The sequence below is a fragment of the Rhamphochromis longiceps genome, linkage group LG7 (assembly GCF_057381845.1).
Source record: "Rhamphochromis longiceps isolate RC_006_pf linkage group LG7, R_longiceps_female_GT1.1, whole genome shotgun sequence".
NCBI classification, from domain to species: domain Eukaryota; kingdom Metazoa; phylum Chordata; class Actinopteri; order Cichliformes; family Cichlidae; genus Rhamphochromis; species Rhamphochromis longiceps.
The window spans coordinates 35,822,156-35,840,402 of record NC_140563.1 but is presented as its reverse complement, the minus strand read 5'-3'; the positions used below and the strand labels follow the sequence as shown (position 1 = coordinate 35,840,402).

At 38.6% G+C, this 18,247-nt stretch overlaps 1 protein-coding gene across 2 annotated transcripts in view; it reads right to left on the bottom strand.

Annotated features, from left to right (window-relative positions):
• Positions 1 to 1,807: 1,807 nt before the first annotated feature.
• The window catches only part of whrna (whirlin a), a 245,154-nt gene continuing 228,714 nt past the window's right edge, over positions 1,808 to 18,247 (bottom strand). For both annotated transcript variants that reach the window (XM_085413498.1, XM_085413499.1), the window contains 4 exons: positions 16,765 to 17,350; positions 15,080 to 15,249; positions 9,875 to 9,997; positions 1,808 to 4,626 (listed from right to left, as the gene is read on the bottom strand). In XM_085413498.1, coding sequence (XP_085269624.1) covers positions 4,444 to 4,626; positions 9,875 to 9,997; positions 15,080 to 15,249; positions 16,765 to 17,350 — 1,062 coding nt within the window. In that variant the 3' untranslated portion in view covers positions 1,808 to 4,443. The remainder of the gene's footprint in view (positions 4,627 to 9,874; positions 9,998 to 15,079; positions 15,250 to 16,764; positions 17,351 to 18,247) is intronic.

The window sequence follows — 18,247 nt, the reverse complement described above, 5'->3', positions numbered from 1 at the left end:
ATAATAATTCTGTATTTGGTAATACAGTAATGGCTCTCATTAAGACTTTTTTTACTGCAGGATATCTAAAGATGAGCTGGTATAAACAATCCAAAAAAGAAAAGAAAAGGGACATATAGCAGCTTCACAGCCAGACAGAGATAAAGAAATTGATGTAGACTACACCAGAGCTAAAATGAGAGATATGTTTAGATGGATTAAAACTTTACTCAGAATGATTCTCTTCAGAGCAAATGTAAGAACTGTAGCTTCTTGAGGAGTTCTGAGGAAAAATAGCTTTATATCTAGTGGATTTTTCTTAGGACCAATCTTCTTGAAAAGTGCATTTTTAATAAGCCTTTAAAAAAAACAGATAGGTAAAGCATAAAAATAGAGATCAGCTAATGTTTGAAGTTTTATTGTCACAACAAAAAAGGATCTTCAGGCAGTCCAAGTATTTAATCAGACTTCAGCCTCTTATTTTTTGCCCCATAATATATATTGGTGTCATATTTACAAGTACAAACATAGATATGAGATTAAAACATTTTTTTCATGATGATTCATTGAAGGTTGACACACAAGGATATGTTGTAAAATCAAAGCATGAACACAATGCTCTCTATTCTCCGTTTGTGTCCAGAATGAATCGGGCATCTTTGACAGCCATTTCTCACAGAGCTGCACTGTTGGCATTCTTCTAAAAAGCCCGGACTACCAGACTCCGGCTCCCCTGTTTGTGTCTCGTCCAACAGCTCCCTTGATGGCGCTTACATGTGTCTTTATTTGCTGTCTCTTTGTTTTCAAAATGTTCTTGTTTCCATAATTTCATGCGGTATCTGCAGGCAGACACACATCAATTGCATAAAACGCTTAACGATCACACGTTCACACACAGAGCACTTGGATTAATTACTGTAATCACTCCAAGTTTCTACCTGCAGCCTAATGTGAGTCTCTAGAGTGACACATGCAGGATGTTTGCTGTACATCCTCCCCACGCTTGCACTCTTCCTGTGAGGAAGCAGAGCATCTCCACAACAACAAGTGCATCTCATTTGTTACTTCAGTCACTCCCTCATTGTCATTCTCTCTCACTCCATCTCTCACTCTATGTCATTGCTTATCTCCTAATTGCTTTTCTATAAATGGATAAAATGTGACTGTGCATCCAACCACAAGTGCAAAGGAGCGTTACAGAAATCTTTGGCAGTGTCGTCCTCTAAATGTCCCATTACTCCCTCCTTGGGAATAATTACTGCACCGACCATGGCTTCAGCAAGGCCCCCCTGGGTGAAAATAATTATAACTCTGAAATTATGAAATAAAATCATCAATTGTTATTCAGTGGGGGGGAAAGCAGAAGAAAAACTGAGCAATCCGAGAGGGGATTTCATGATCTTTGAGAATACCTCCACACTAAGCTAGCCAAATCTGAAAAACATATCTTTGATTCAGAGTTTTGGGAACATAAACGGGGAGCTCCAGAATCCTTTTGCAGGCAGAGATGGCAAAGGTGCACACATTTGTCACAAGTACAGATCCTTGTGTTAAAAGGTACTCTGATAAAAGCTGAAGTACTGATTCAACTTTTTTACTCAAGTAAAAGTGGAAAAGCTGAAGCTCGTTATTAAAACAAAACAAGGAAATGCAAACTTCATTCTGGCTTCTATTCTATTCTAATTCTGCGATATAGACAAAGGAGACAAAAGTAATGGGAATTTTAAAAAAGTAGCTACAGTACTACAAACTAACAAATGTAGATAGGTGACTGTTTCTGCACCTAAACAGAAACATTTGTATAGTCGAGAGTTAAAGTGGGATTCAGCAGGTGTGGGTGCAGCATGGGGAAATAGTCACTTAGCAACCATTTCCATTGTGTGGTCCAGTAGATTTAGTATACAGGCTGTGATCAGCGGCTGCTGCTCGTGGATTTAGCCAACTGCCTTCAACAAGTTATAAACCAAAGCTCAATGAGCTATCACGGCTGATTTCCATCTCATACACACCTTTATATTAGAATAAAGCTAATACGAAAGTGTAATTCAACTTAAATTTAATGTGATATCTGCTACTCATCTCAACCTCACACTGACCGTGAAGACCACAGCCTACTCTGCAACAGACGAACAAAGTATTTCAACTAACCACTGTAACCTGCACTAAACTGCCTTTCACGCAACCTCTGAGTAACAAAAAGTTTGTACACCTCAATTTGTGGCAAGGGGTCACCACAGCGGGTAGCTCTACATGCTTGATTTGGCAGATTTCTTTCTGGCAGATGCAGGATGCTTCCTGACACTACCCCCAAGGGATTGGTGTTTCCTCCCAGAATCAAATGGGGATCTTTTGCTGTTAGGAAAATGTGTAAACTACTACCCTACACTAATATGAAAAAAAGAGACAAACTGAGCAACAAATCATGTATATCTGTTAATAAAACAACAACTCTAAAATAAATAAGGACATTAAATGGACATTTTAAATTTCCAGCCTTTTAAATATCACCTTATAATAATAATTTCTTTCTTCTTCTCCCATCCTGTCTTTTCTCCATCTTTCTCCATCTCTGAGTGAATTAGTGGTGCAGTTTGTGTGTATACTGATGATCTCTGCACCAGAATTGCCTCTCTGGATACCCCACATGGATTGCCATTTATATGTTATTGTTCAACCCAAATAGGTTCAAGGCAGTTTGATGTTTGAAGACGCACAGTGACAGGAAATACTCCCCTCAAATGTCTTAAACCTCACGTAACAACCCAGGTAAAGAGTAGAACGTGAAAATAAATACTGAAGTAATGTACAGATACTTGCAATAATGAGGTATTTTTATTTTGTTACTTGCAGAAGTAAGGTCTGATTTATGAGTGTGTAGATAAACTGTAGCAACGCTATAGTCTTTAAAGCTGGAATCTGACACATTTGTTTAAAAATCTAAAGTATGTATTTGCAATTTTACAGGCTGTGTTAATCCGTAGGGCGGCTTTGATTCATATTCATATTAAGTAATGATCATCTCGCTGATGTAAATTACTCCTAAGGCAAAGTGAACATTTTCTCTTTCAGATGCTAACACCATTAAAAAGGTGAAACAAAGAGCGACTTTTATTGTGAAGGAGTCAAAGATAAACAACATAATTGTCACAGTCATTGGTCTATGAAAAAGTGCATTTAAAAATAATTAAGATCAAATCAGTTTTAAATGTTGGGAGTAATCAAACGTTAAGCAGCAGGCACCCTTGGCTCACTCCTACAGTAGTTCAACCAACTCTGCTGCTGTTATGTCCAAATATAATCGTGATGTGTTTAGAGTCATATCAGACTCTAAACACATCACAACTAACATTTTTCCATCGTGCAATGATGAAAAAATGTCTAATTATTGGCTGACAGCTCTAGATAGTAATGTTGTTTTGGCTGACACACCAGCTGTTTGTGATTTTTATTGGCCCCTGAGCAGTAAACGCTACTACTGTTCACCCGGTTAACAAGTAGCATTTATGAGCTCCACTCAAGTCACAAGTCACAGGAGAGAAAAACATACCAATTAAATTATGATATTGGATATAATAAAACACAGTAGAAGTCCTCCACAGAGGTTTTGAATATGATGCAGAATCCCGTTTTTGCATATCGTACTGTGGATGGATAATATTTTCCAATTTGGCCGTCCTAATGTGAAGGCAGAGTTTTAAACACAGATATAAAGAGAGGTGTGTAAGTGCAAAGTCAGGGTTCATGTCGGAGTAAACAAATATCGGTATTTTATTTCTATTTTTGTCAGTATGACAAGAACACCCCCCCCCCATTTCCTCTTTGTGAAAGGATGGTATTTTGCTGATGGTCACCGTTATTCTGGTAAAACTTGTGGATTCATGTATTGTCCTCAAATCATCACCATATTTCAGATATATTTAGATATATAGATGATGCGACAGAGGTTACAGGTTCTTTTTTAATTCTATAGGAGTACTTTTATGTGTACATTATATATGCATCTGTATCTACATTTGTCCATTTTTACATATACAAATCCAAACTTGTAAAGCCAAGCAATCAGTTTATCTTAGATGTGCAGTTGTCTCAGTTAAAAGCAGAAAGTAAGTAAAATAAAGTTAGCATGAGACATGGGAGTGTTATGAGAAGTTCCAGAAATCCACACGGTTTAACACAAAAGGTACAGGTTTTCCACTGCAGCGCATAATGTCTCACAGTGGGGAGGTAACAAGTTGAGGAGAATCCTGGACAAAGTCCACGGTGAAAGTAATGCCTTGTAAATTCAAGAGTGGGTTTTCCGAGAAAGGAGAAGGGCTCAGATCAGTTGGTGGTTTGTTTAGGTTTATCCAAGAGTTGTGCCATATAAATCAATAGAATACTTGAATATTTCTGCATCATCACCCCTTTGAAGTCCTCTTCTCTTGGTGCTACCTTCGTCATCGTACTCCCTCCTCTTCCACTCAGCTATAGTGCCACATTGAACTCAGTCACCAAGAAGTCTACGTAGTCTCTGTCTTTGGTCTTGAAGGCCTCGGCGATGAGGCGCGCTGCGTCCCTGTGCTCGCGGCCCCTCAGGGAAACCCCGTTTACCTCCAGTATAATCTGTCCCACCTTCAGCTGGCCGCAGTTATGAGCTGAACCACCCCTCTGAGAGAGACAGAGAAAGAGAGGGGAATTTTAGGGAGATCTTATTTAAAACCCGCCATGATTACATCCAAAATAAATCGGCCTCTTGTGGGAAACACTTGTACTAATATATTTGTTCTTAAAAGAGTCAAGGAGAACAGAAATTCCTCTAAGGTAATAATGGTAAAATAAAATTCAGGAATAAATTTGTTAAATTTTTGTCTCTGAATTTTCTGGACCTGAAGCTGCACTGTGAATACTCTTCTTTTTCCTCCTGGATAATATTTCTGTGAATGATATTTGCCAGCAAATGCAGAATAGGCAGCCTTGGACAAGCCTTGCAGTCTGAAAGTGTTATTTATATGAATTTTAACTTCTAAAAAAAAAGAATGACAGAGACATAATCTTGAAATTGGGCTTTAAATCTCCATAATGACTAATAATAAGTCAAGTCAAATTATACATGAGGTTATATATGTAAAATATTTAATAAATATGAATAGAAAAGGCATTATTTTAGATAATTAAGCCACACAAAAGCTTCAGATTCAAGTCTATTCCAAAAAGCAACATTTATTTGCTTTTTATATGGTCAGAGTTTATGAAAGTGATTTAAACTGGCTTTACTCTTCAGCCAGCCAGAATATATTTGTTTCTAACCTGCCAAACAGGGTTACTTTACCACTTACTTTACCAGGTTTAAAAAGCTTCCTAGAGTTGATGATAATTACTGCCGTTCACTTACACCAAAGTCATTTAAATTGTTTCGGTACCAAATAAAATGTAAATAAGGCAGCATAAATATGAGAAAAAGTATTTAATCAGCATAAACACACCCAATCATATAAAATACAGGCATTAAGATGTTTTTCTATCAAAAAAAGTTGAAAATATTATAAAAATATTAATACAAATGTATAAAACACTCTGCATGCACAAGACATGACATGATTTCATGGTCTTTGTTTTATGATCTATTGTCTCTACAAACTGTCCCTGTTACTGTTTAGTGCATGTTTTGTCAAAAAAATATCAGCTTCCAGTGTCATGCAGTCAGCTATTAGGTGCACTGAAGAATCTCAGTCTAGTAATAAAGTAATAGTAGCTTGGTTTTAACAATAGGTAAGTTGGGAATATGAGAGGATAAAGGGCATAATTATAATATTCAGTTTATAAATTTATACCTTCATTTTTTTTTATTTATAACCAAATCCAACTTCACAGATTAATATAATTGTTAGTATGTATCCACATTATTATGAAATTATTTCACCACTATACTAAATAGCTTTGCTTCATCGCATTCCTGGCTATTATTTTCTGTTTTTGACACATTTCTACTCTTTTACATATTTGATAGCCAGAATATTAGAACGACCTGTCTAATATTGTGTAGCTTCATCTTGCGCCAGCTAACACACCTCAGCTTGCTGACAAATGGACTCAGGATATGTGGTATCTATCACTGGGATCTTGTCAATGGATTGTTTGGGACCACTGATGAAACTTGTTCATTTTGCAGGTGTTTGATTAAAATAGGAGTTCAGATGTCAGATAAATGCCTTGGACTTTCTGAGGAGCTTCTACATTATGAATTGTTGGAGAGGCTGGTGCAGTCAGGGAGTGCTGTTATTCACTTTATCTGAGTTTAGGTAAAGACTGTTCTGCTGTACATGATTACCTTTTTGTCACCAGCTTATTACCTCACTATAACAAAATGATTGCAGAGCATCAAAATCCAAAAATAATTCTTTAAAGCCAAACATAACAGGATGCATTTTGAAAATAGTTTTCATCTTAAAGAAAAACAACAAAAAAAACACCAGTTTTATGTCTTTCTTCCTGTGACCCTGCTAGGTGACCTCATTATATGTGACTATGAGAGCTAAAAACATCAATATTTCTTTCCAGACAAGGGCTGCATCATCATGTTGGTTATTTAAGCTACAACAATTACTCAGTGTTAGGGGAGCACTTGGTCATCATAATGTGAAGATGGCTGTGATAAAGAGCTGTCGCTTCAATGAGCGGTGATGGGGACTGATAACAAGTGGAAAGGCCAGCCAGCAGCAGTGTTTTTGTCGTCACTTCATCCTCTGTATTTGTGATTGAAGTGACCTAAGATGACAGCCCCGGTGCCCAGAGAGATACGAAACACATAAGCCAGAGGTTTGCCGTATTATGACTCCACAGTGTTTACTTTCAATACTGCAGAGAGTGTCCATTGTACAGGGTACCTGCTCTGATGTGATGCCTGCATTTTTCCCCTGGGTGAGGTGGATGCCAAGTGGAAAGCTAAAAACATTTTTTTTATTTTATTTCCAGAGCAAGTTTATCATTCTGATGCTTGGTCCTGACTGTGAGAAGTACTGAGGTTGTGTGCCTTGCTCAAGGGCCTAATAACATCGAGTTAGCATTCCCCGGGTGACAGAGCAAACTTTTCACAGCCTTCTTTTCCACCTTGAAACCTGAGCATGTGGAAGTCTCCTTTCGCTTTGTTACAAGTGACCTTAAGGCTGCCTTATTATTAATGTCTGTAAATAACTGTGAAGCTATATAGCATTATTGTTCAGGGATGTAGCAAGGGTATCATAAAGCTTGTGGTTTTGTCTTAAAGGTAATAACCCAAGTGAACCACTGTGCTGAAAATGTGCTAATTAGTTTCAGAAATAACTTCGACTTGATTTTAAAAATTGATTTGCATGAATAATTTAACTTATCTTTAGCTGAGTTAAACTTCTCTCATGAAATGAGCTCTAACCTTGTGTCCAATGGCTCCACTGGGGCTCCCCATGCAAGAAAAAGCACCTACTTCCTTTGCTATTAGCCACTGCAATGAGGCACTTTTTCATGTTTATTACTCTCTTGGAGAAGTGTCTGAGGTTAAAAAGAAATAGTTTGGGGTCAAACCTTTTGAGTGGTTGCATCTTTTAAGTTGAACTTCCTTGCTCTCTGTGCTTATGAAACCTTCGATATCACAGACCATCCGGGGCTGAAGGCCTGCTGGCTTGCATATCAGAGTGGCGGCTGAATGGAAGTACAAAACAGCTGCAGTGCTGGCCGTCTTGAAAAGTGATAAGACACCACTTGCTCATTTCTTTCGAAAGCTTAGTTTAATATTTGAGCTAAGCAAAAATGCATAAAAAATAAGACTTGTACTGTTTATCTCTTTAATACGAGAGCTCTCCTGATAAGCTGAGCTTCAGGAGCCTACGATGGACCAACACAACGCCCGATGATGCATGATGCAGAAAAATCCATTCAAGCAAAACAAGTGCTATCTGAGATTTTCCTGTTTATTAAGGACCTGGTGTCTTTTTTTCTCTCACTGAATGAATGCACATGAAACTTCTATTGAGGATTGTACAATAACCAAAGAGATGAATGTGAAACAAAACTTTGTTCTTCTTTGAGGAAAACACAAAAAAGGAACATAAGACATAAGAAAAGCGAGAGCAAGACATTTGAAGGGTAGAGAATACTTGTCTGGGAGATTTGTAGCACTAGCACAGCTACTAGTGCTTCAAATCCCTTTGCAACCCTCCTAACAATCACTTTTGAAACACCCACACAAATACCCAAATACAGGATCTACCCACCAAACCTCCAGTTTATCATCTGTACAAATCCTCCTCATCCTTCTTCTCCTTATTAACACTGCTCTCACTTTTTTGTGTCCTTTACTCACACTTGCTGTCCTTTCTTCCAGCCTGCTTTTGATTTTGAATGTGCTGATTTCCAATCCTTTTATCCCTTCCTTTGCAATCAGCCACCTTTTTTTTTTTATTTCAATCACCACCTCTGTGGAGTGGGAGGCTGAGAGACAGCTTTGACTGGAGAGTAGACTGGAGTCTGTAGCTGCTCCTAGCACTGATATTAAAATTGTAACTGTCTCATTGTCTGTGTTTAGAAAATGATTAGTGTGGCATATAGTCCTGAACTAGAGCAAGATTTGTTGGCTTGCAAATTATCATGGCAGACAGATATATGCATTCACAGCCACAAGTAATACCTTTCTTTAGAGGTGACTAACCTGCCATTTCAAGCAAAGCTTTCAGAATTTTTCTGTCACTCCGCATAGCTGGGAGCTCAGAATTTTGAGTATTTTTAAATATGACAGATATGCTATAAATGAAAAAGGCTTTGTGGGAAATATAACTGCAACTCTATTTAGCCACAGCATTAAACTGAACATTAAGTATTTGAAATGAGCCTATGACTTCTACCTTTTAGATAAAAAGGTGCTGTGTAATTTGCTGTTTCTGCCCTTTGCCTTTACCCTTTAAAACACACACACACACACACACACACACACACACACACACACACACACACACACACACACACACACACACACACACACACACACACACACACACACACACACAATACCAAGTGCCTCATCCCGACAAAGTAATTACCAAAATCTCCAGGCAGCTAGGGCTTATACATGTAGGCCATTAATGTTGTAATCATCTCTGTAGAGCCCCAATGACGACAAAATTAGCAGAAATCTCAGTGTGAGTTCAGCTGCTGTGTGAATCCTTATGAAGCCTTAAAGAACACAAGATCCCAGCTGGAAGGTGTGCACGTGGCACTATTACAGAAAATCCAAAGTGTTTCAAGGATAAAGAAAACACAGCTCAACCACGCGAGGACAGTACTCATGAAAATACTGCATGTTAGCAGAGTAAGCAGAGAACTGAATTTAGCAGTGTTATTATGGTGACTGTTCATTTTAAACGCATATTAAAGATTATTCTACTCTTGGTTCAGTATATGAGGGGGTAGCGTAATATGGTCATCTCACTGAAGCTCTGGTTGTGAGTCCAGAAGTCCCACATATATATGGTTCCGCCATTCAGGTGGAAAACGTATTGGAGTGACAGCATTGTGTACATCAAATATCCATCTATCAACCCCTTAGCCGTTCCTAGGCTAGCTGAGAGACATAATCTTTCCAGTGTGTCCTTGATTTACCACGTGGCCTCCTCTCGATTGGATATGGTCAGAACACTTTGCCCTGAAGGCACCCAGGAGGCATCCTAGTCAGATAACCAAGCAACCTTTGCTGGCTCCTCAAACTATGAATTTTGTTTTACAGGCACAAAAATCATAACCAATCGGTATAAGTAGGCGAAGTCCAGTTTAAGATAAATATGCGTTATTTTGAATTGTTAAACATGGAAAGCTACTCTACTAGTGATACACTGGAAATGAGCATAAGAGGTCCAACTTTCAATGTTATTTTATGTTCTTCCTGACTTACCTGTATTGTCACAATTCGTGGCAGCGGCTGGCGAGTGTTGGCTCCACCTTCAATGGCAATACCCAGGGTGCTGGCAGTCTTTGCCACCCTCACTAGTGTAGCGGTAGGCTCCAAAAGCCCTGGCTGAAATAAGGCAGAGTGAGGAACACGAAATGAAAGGCATATTTATAAATACATTCATAACTTTATAAGATAATCTGCCTTCGATTTGTTGCAATTTGCATGGATTACACTGTACTATACTGTATGTTTGGCTATTTTAATGGAGCAACAATGAGCTTCCTAATGGTTTCCCTTGTTTATTCTGAATGAGCAATCAATTTAACACCTTCACAAGTCAGAGGACAAAATAAAACACATTTAATTTCCATTTCCATGATGTAGTCATGTTTATGCTGGGTCTTGTACAGTTTCCTTCCATTTATAGGTGTTTATTTCCTTTATAAATGAATCTGAAACATGTTTTTGGGTTTTTATGTCCAGGTTCCAAGATCAGTGTGAGTTAAAGGGATTCAGTGTAGTGGTTAACTTGTATAACATGTATAATTTAAAAAACATTAACTATTAAAAGTTCCAATGTGCTTTGGGCTTGAGTGTACTACAACAATCACTGGATTACTGAATACTTCAGACATCCTGAAAACCTGTTAACCAAGCCATTATTTCTGTTATAAGAGGACTTGGGCCTGGATCCCTGATAAACTCCCAGAGGATCCAAGGAATCAACAATAAAAGTGCTTTAAGAAAAAAAAAAAAGGAGACAGAGAGGTTGAATCAGAAATAAAACAAAGGTTTAACAAGCTACACTTTCTGCCAAGAACTGAAATAAAAACTACAGCAGCTCGTTTTTTTTAGTAGTAAGGAAAGGGTTACGTTATTAACCCTTTAAGACCTACCATAGAACCAAGTCCGCCAGAGCTTATATTATATTTTTACATGCTGTAGAGCCATTTTTGGGAGCATTTCAAGTTGCTGTACACCAATACAACCATTATAGCCCAGATTGTAATATATGTATGCATTAAGTGCATAGTAATTACATAAATTGCAAAAAAAGTGCAATAAACTACAAAAAAAAATGAAAATTGTTTTTGTTTTTTTAACATATATTTCTAGTTAGAGAAATTTAAGAGGCTTATCCCTCAAAACTGTAAATACAAAAAAGTTGCACAAAATAGTTTCCCACCACAGGAAATTTATTTTGAGTGTCTTCATAGTTTTATTTTTGAAATTCACCAATTTTTACATACTGCAGGAAAAACGAAGTATTATAATGCAAATTTGCAAAAAAAATAGCATATGCATCAAAATACACTATTTCCAGCAGTGCAATTTGAGTCCTAAGCATCCCAGAAACGACACAGAAAGTCATAAAGTCAAACATAACTTATAAAAACACCAGTATAGCCTTACAAGGCCCTGATGGGTTGTACTGGCTGTGGTTTAACAGCTACAGTTGCTAATATATTTATAATCATGGCTATTAGACAGTAGAACATTAGATTATTAGATTATTATACTATAAATAGACTCATGCAAAATGGCTGAGTAGGGACTTCAGAACTTGTCAGAACAACCGCCCATTTCTTAGATTTCTTCTGAACCAAAGTTGTCCCGTGATAGTTGTCAGTACATTCAAAAGGAACTGTTTATAATTTACAACTTAAAATGACACCCACACTGCTGCCACAGTGTAACTTAGTTTAACACAGTTAACCGAAGCCGTCAGTCACTGAGATGTGCGTGTCAGTGCCTTGTGATGGCTCATAAGAGGCTCAATTACTCCCTTGGTTTCCGCTCCCAAACTGTCAAAAGGTTTGAGTTGAATTTGACAATCAGAATTCAGAATTCAACTTTGAGTGTGTTCCCTGCGACAGCATGTATAGCCAAAGCTCTCAATAAGCAGAAATTCTTATGGGTGTTGTGGCTGCTTTGTTCCCTTGCCTGTTAAGCTTCACAAACATTTGTTAAATTTGTGTGTGCATACTTATATTGTTGGAGTGGCAGTAAATACCTGCATACAGGAGTGTAACCTCTCAGCTACTATAGCCTCACCGACTCACGAGTTCCCCTCAGCACACAGAAGAGGCAGAGACTAGTTCGTGCCATCACCAAACGTCTATTCAGATCTGCCAAACACACTCTGTGCAATGACACTTACCCGGTGGGTAAAGTCCACTCAACTTCACTACAATAACACAGGAACACAGACTTCTGTCCGCTGTGATTCCTTTGTCTCAAACGCCAAGTTCCAGCATCCAACTGCAGAATAAGTAAGATACTAATCAGTTACCATTTGTAACTGCATCAACTTACTGGGCAATACTCCACCTGCAGTCTCTAAACCACACTCCACTGCTACATGGAGCTACTATTTTTCTCCTGAGCTTGTTTTTAGGAGGCTTGTATAGTGCCATACATATTCCTGGCAATCAACTGGCAATTGGTCATAAAAGGAAAAGTGAGTGTTCCCCAATTAGCTGCTGGCAGTTGATGTGAAATTGGCTACAAAAGCCCAAGTCACAAAAACCTTGAGACCAGTCAGTAACTCCTTGGAAACCATCAGTCGCTAGGGAAAAATGAGTGATCCCTGACTGGTTAGTGACTGGTAGATGGATATTGCTGTTGCAAGGTGAAATTGGTTGCAAACTGGTTTGTGATGGTGGATTCAAAACCTCCTTACAATTCCTTTGGTTGCTAGCAGATCCTTATTGTTGCCTGTAATTTGCACTGAAGGTCCTGCATTGTCTGCAAACACTCACCAACTGCTTGCTAAGAAAAAGTGAAACTGTGAAGAGTGCAGTACAAACTGGAAATGAACATCAGTAAGCTTCAAAGTAAAAGTTGTGCCTTTTGAAATGTGTTGGTTTCAGCAGTAAGGCATACATTTTACTTTGGAGGTCAATGTGCTCCATTTCTGATTTGGATTATATGAGTGTTTGCAGGCATGTTGGCTTCTTTCATGCAAACGAATGTTTGCAGGCAACCAACACAATCACAAGGATGTTTCCTTTTGGATTTCACACAGCACCAGTTAGCAATCTCCAGCAACCACTTGCCAACCAGTCAGGTAGTACAGATTTGACCGAAGACCAGCTAAAACAGGTGGCCAAAGGGTTGCTTACAGGCCTGTGTGACTGAGGACTAAGAGATATGCTTATATAATCATCCATACTCATTTTAGCCTTGCGTAAGTGAGGGCTACATCACCTCCAGAGTAAAATATCTAGCCCTTTAAATGCTTGACATTCTATCTCTCACTTTGTTCCTTTTGTCCGTCTCATATTTTGGATCCAACACGTCTTTTCCCAAAACCTTTATCAAAACCTGTTTGTTTTACTCTTGGATTAAGAAAACCAGTCTATGAGTGACCTTTCTGACATAAAGGAGTGTGTAGTAGGGATGTGGTTTGGAAGAGATGGATGTGGGACATCCATTAATCAACTCTCTCTTTTATGCAGTAGCATGCTGGAACTTGGAGACAATGACAATCTAGAGCTTCTTAGTGAAAACCTTAAGCAAAACAATTCCCTACACCACTGACATACTTCAATAGCCCAGAGAATATTATTGCTTGGTGCCAATGAAAGGAAGTTGTGAATGCTATTACCCAGGACAACATCAGATACTCATCTATCTTAGAACATGAACGGAAGACCCACAAAAACATGTTTCAGCATTTTAAAACTGGCAAGAGAGAAATATCCAGTTACGTGATCAGTGGTTTACTCTATTTTCTTGAATGAATTCAAGCCATACTTATATACTTACTCAGGTAACTGCCCCACAGTTCTGCTTTCTGCTGTCTTTTGTTTGACATAAAGATGAGAAGACTTAAAAATGCCTTCCTTAAGTTTATTAAGGGCAAGATTTTATGAGCACATAACTCCACTCTTTTCTGCAACCACTTGCCTGACACTCAGGAACAAGCAGAAGAAAACATTTTTGCTTCTTGGTAGTAAAAAGGCAGCTTTTTTTACGTTACACAATCTCTTTGGATGCTGAATTTATCAGCTCTCTCTCCATAAACAATCAGACTACTCCCATCCTTGCTTGTTATTCCTTCCATCAATCATTAAGAACCAGAGAGGGATTTGTGAATTTCATTAGGCTACAGCGCAGTCAGTGATTAAACAAATGATGGAGCATGTGACTCGATGAATGACATGGGTAAGAAATAAACAAATGAGTGAGACAAAGGAAACAATCTGCATGAGCAAACAGAGGGAGGAGAGAAAAGATCAAGGTTAGGATTAAGAACAGACTCTCGAGGAGGATTAGCAATTAAGTGCATACACACACACACACACACACACACACACACACACACACACACACACACACACACACACACACACACACACACACACACTTGTACTTCTCTGCTTGTGAGGACCCACTCTGTCCTTGGACGGACATTCATTTCTTAACACATAAATCCTTAACTACAAGCCGAATACAGTTCTGACCCATTTCCCCTGAACCTGAGCCCTTTGATGAAGTGAGGATCCAAGAAAATCTGTCCACTTTTCATATTTATTTTCAAAAAAATGTCTCTACTTTCCCACAAGGTTACCAAAAATGCCCTTGAGTTTAAAATACCAAAGATATAGCTTTCAAAACTGCTTCTAAAAAAGACCCACAGTTTAAAAAAAGGTATTTTTCAGATTTCCAAAACAGCTGTTGTTCAAGAACATCCCCACCTTGGAGAAATGTTATTTAATATTGAAATGTGACCTTAAAAGTCCAAAAATGCCCTTTAATTTCTAAATGTGGCCATTTAATAATAAAGCCTTTTTCCTATTTTGTAGGATAGAGGTGCTTGAAGAATGAAATTGTCCCATGGAGTTGTATCACACATTAGCTGTTGTTTAATCAGGACAATGTATGAATAGTGGAGGTACTAGTCTGGTGGATTTGCCTCTAGCTCCTCGGCATAATGAGTAGTTGCTCTTGCATGATTTACCTTGACCAAACGGCACAGAGTAATTCCACTAGTGAGAATGTGCCTTTGATAATGTCTGAGGTGCAAGTGTGAAAACGACTCGCGAATGTCATTCTTAAACCATAATCTGGTCCTCACAAAGAGAGAAATACAAGAGTACTCATGGCTAAATTATAGATGTCTAATTTCCTGAAGTTTGAGCGTTAATTCAATCTTCCATGCATGTTTAGCTTTGAGCTGCACTGAAGAACCCCCCTCACCGGTTTGGAGGGGTTGTCCCCCCCGCCTCCCTCCTGGGTGTCTCGGGGGAGGTGTGTGCGTGAGGAATGGGAGCTACTTTCTTTCCTGACGTGTCCTGACTCAGCTATGTCCACCCCGCTGTCCTCACTGAGGGTTTGGCCACTGTCTGACAGCTGAGACAGGGTGCCACCTGAGGGGAAGCAGGCACACATTAAGTCAGGGAATCTAAACATAGCATGCATTTTTTTGACCTCTAAACCATTAAAATTCAAAGTGTGTATATAGCTCACTGAAGTAGAACATGGTATCAAATAAAGGGAAGTTTTTTAGGTAAAGATGTTATTAAGCAAAAAAACTATTTTTTGATGTCTTTTGGAAAATCATCTTATTTGATGCCAAATTAAAAGCTTGTTTAGATTAGTGATGTTTGCATACAGTATGAGTAATTTCCAATCTTCTGGGTATTTGCTCAATTAAGCTCATTAAGCCCAAGCAAACACATATTTAGAAAGATTATACACCGAACATTTTTCACCCTCCTTTATATCTGACACTGCATATTTAATAATAATTAGCAAATCTGAGAATTTGAACAGTATCAGTAAATGTGTTCAAACTTCAGCACGTTTAATTCTGTCAATTCTGTATCCAAAGCACAGTTTCATAACCTGCTGACCAGGATCCCACTGACTGAAAGGATTACAATTGCAGCAAACTGCCCATGTGAATGATGCATCAGTCGTTTAATTCATAGATGTTAGATTAGATCACACAGGGTTAGAAAATCCCAAGACATTAACTATTAACTATTGTCCCTAAATGCAAAGCACAATCTTTTAATTTGAGTTTGTCTGTAGTGCTTAAATTATCAGCTCCAAGTATTGGAACCGATTAATTCGTGCAAATAATTTTTCATTTTATTTTGGAATATTTTATAGATAAATACCCAGTCACTTAAATTGAATTGTTAACAGATTAATTTTAAAACAAATCTGTAACCATATGTATCAAATTCTTTTAAAAACAAACAAACTTCATCCTCGATTTATTTCATTGTTTGGCTCATAGACTGTATATAAAAGACGGCTCTACCTTTCAGGTCTGAAAACTGAGAGGCTTTAAACCTGCATTCTCCCTAATGGTCAGCAGGGGGTAACTGCTTTGGATGCGTTTCCCTGTGACCTGAGTAAACACTTTTTCAATGAAGGTATAGTCTCAAATGCCAGTTTAAATTCAGACTAAAGACGAAATGTTTATTTTAGTAAATTACGGTCTTCAACCACAAAGCTAAATATGACTGGGTAAAACAAATGATATCAAACCCCTCAGCTAGAAAGAAAATCTTCCTCATATTAAAAGGCAAAGTAAAAACTTTTGAAAAGCTTTGAGGATCATTTTTAGATTTGCATCTAACATAAGGTCAGTTTAGAATTTGTTTTTTTACTCTTCATACTCTTCACATGTACCTTTGTTTTATTTTCTTTTTGTTTTTAATGATATCAAAAAGGCTAAGATTAAGGTAAAAAAAAAGAAGCGTGCATTGGTTTCTCATTCGGATCTATCTCTCAAAAACACCATAATGGAGACAGTGAAACACTTGACTTTAAAATAGGACCAAACGTAAAGGTCACTTGGGCTGTTACCCATCTTTTCTATACAGCGCACGATTTTCAACATATCAGATCTGTAGCTCTGTATTTCATACCTCGAGCTTGGGGAAGTGGCCGCACCTCATTGACATCAGGTTCTGCGTTGGGCCTGTGAACCTCCACTGTAACAAACTGCTGTTTAGACCCAGGAGAGGAGGTGGGGGAGGATTTGGTCTTGGACGCTGGCTTAAGGGACAGAGAAGGGGGCGGAGGAGGGGCAGGGAGTGGAGGAGGAGGCGGAGGTGAAGGGGACGGGGCAGCGGGTTTAGTGCCTCTGCTGGGCGACTGCACCCTGGGGAAAGGGCCAATGTTGTGCTGAGTGACTGTGGACAACTGAGCGGATGTTGTTTTCTGTTTCTTGGCCAATGCAGAGGGCTCTCTCTTTCTGATAGCTGCGTATTCTTGAGACGGGTCCCTCTGGCGTTCTCGTTTGTGGTGTAAAGAGGGTGAGGCAGGAGCGTGTCCTGGCTCGTTGCCGTGGTTCTTAGAGGCTGTGGCTGTAAAGTACAAGCCTGAGTGTGAGGATTCGGAAGAGGGGCACTTGTTGAGCGGATCTCTTCTACTTGGGCCCCTCTGCACCCCTGGTGGGGGCGGAGGCTTGAAGGAGGGAGGGGACTCGGCTGTGGCGGACTGAACATCATCCTGAAGTGAGAGGATATATTCATCATCATTGATTAGGGGTGTAACAAAATATTGTAGCATAATGTGCTGTGATTAAAAATGTAACCATGTGATTGATGGAGCTGAAACTCGCAAATCAGATCAGTTCTGCGTCTGGAAAGGTTCAACTTTTGTCTGTAGTCATTAAACACCAGAGGATGCAGCGACACTGTCAAATGGGTCGTGCGCCAATATTTTGAAATTAGTTTTTTAGACAATTTGACAGAAGAATTTTTATATGATCTGTTTATGTGTAAGTCTATAATATGCAGGGTCGGTCAGTGTACCTATATTTAGATTTATGGTGATATTATATGTAATTTTGTTTTTCTTTGTCAGGAGTTTGAGACTGCTGAAATGGACTTTCTTTTTCTGCTTATTGAAAAAAATTCACTACACACCCGAATGATTGGAAGGTCCCTTTAAGAAAAACAAACCAAAAACCTTTGTTGAACCAACTATGCATAACTCCTGCACAGTGTCTTGCAGACTGCCGAAATATTTATTGGATTATCATATTTTGGGCTTTTTTCAGTGTTGTTAAAATGTAATTTTCCCTCTCCCCCCTGGAGGAAACTGGTAAAGCTTTTGGTAAATTAGATTAAATTTTCAATCCATATTTATTCTGATAAGTTGCTTGGGAAACTCACAAACTGTGAGAACAAAGTTATAATAGCAGTTAAACAAGATGTATCCAAAATTATTATCCTTCCTTATATTTTTTTTTCACCTTAAAAACACGGCCAGACGATGAGGTTAGCATATGTAGAAATAAACCCAGTGGCACAAGGCTGCATGCTTTAGTCCTAAAAGCTCAGTTTCCAATTACTTTTCCCCCCCAACATAGTTTTTTAATGGCTTTAATGTACACAGTTTCAG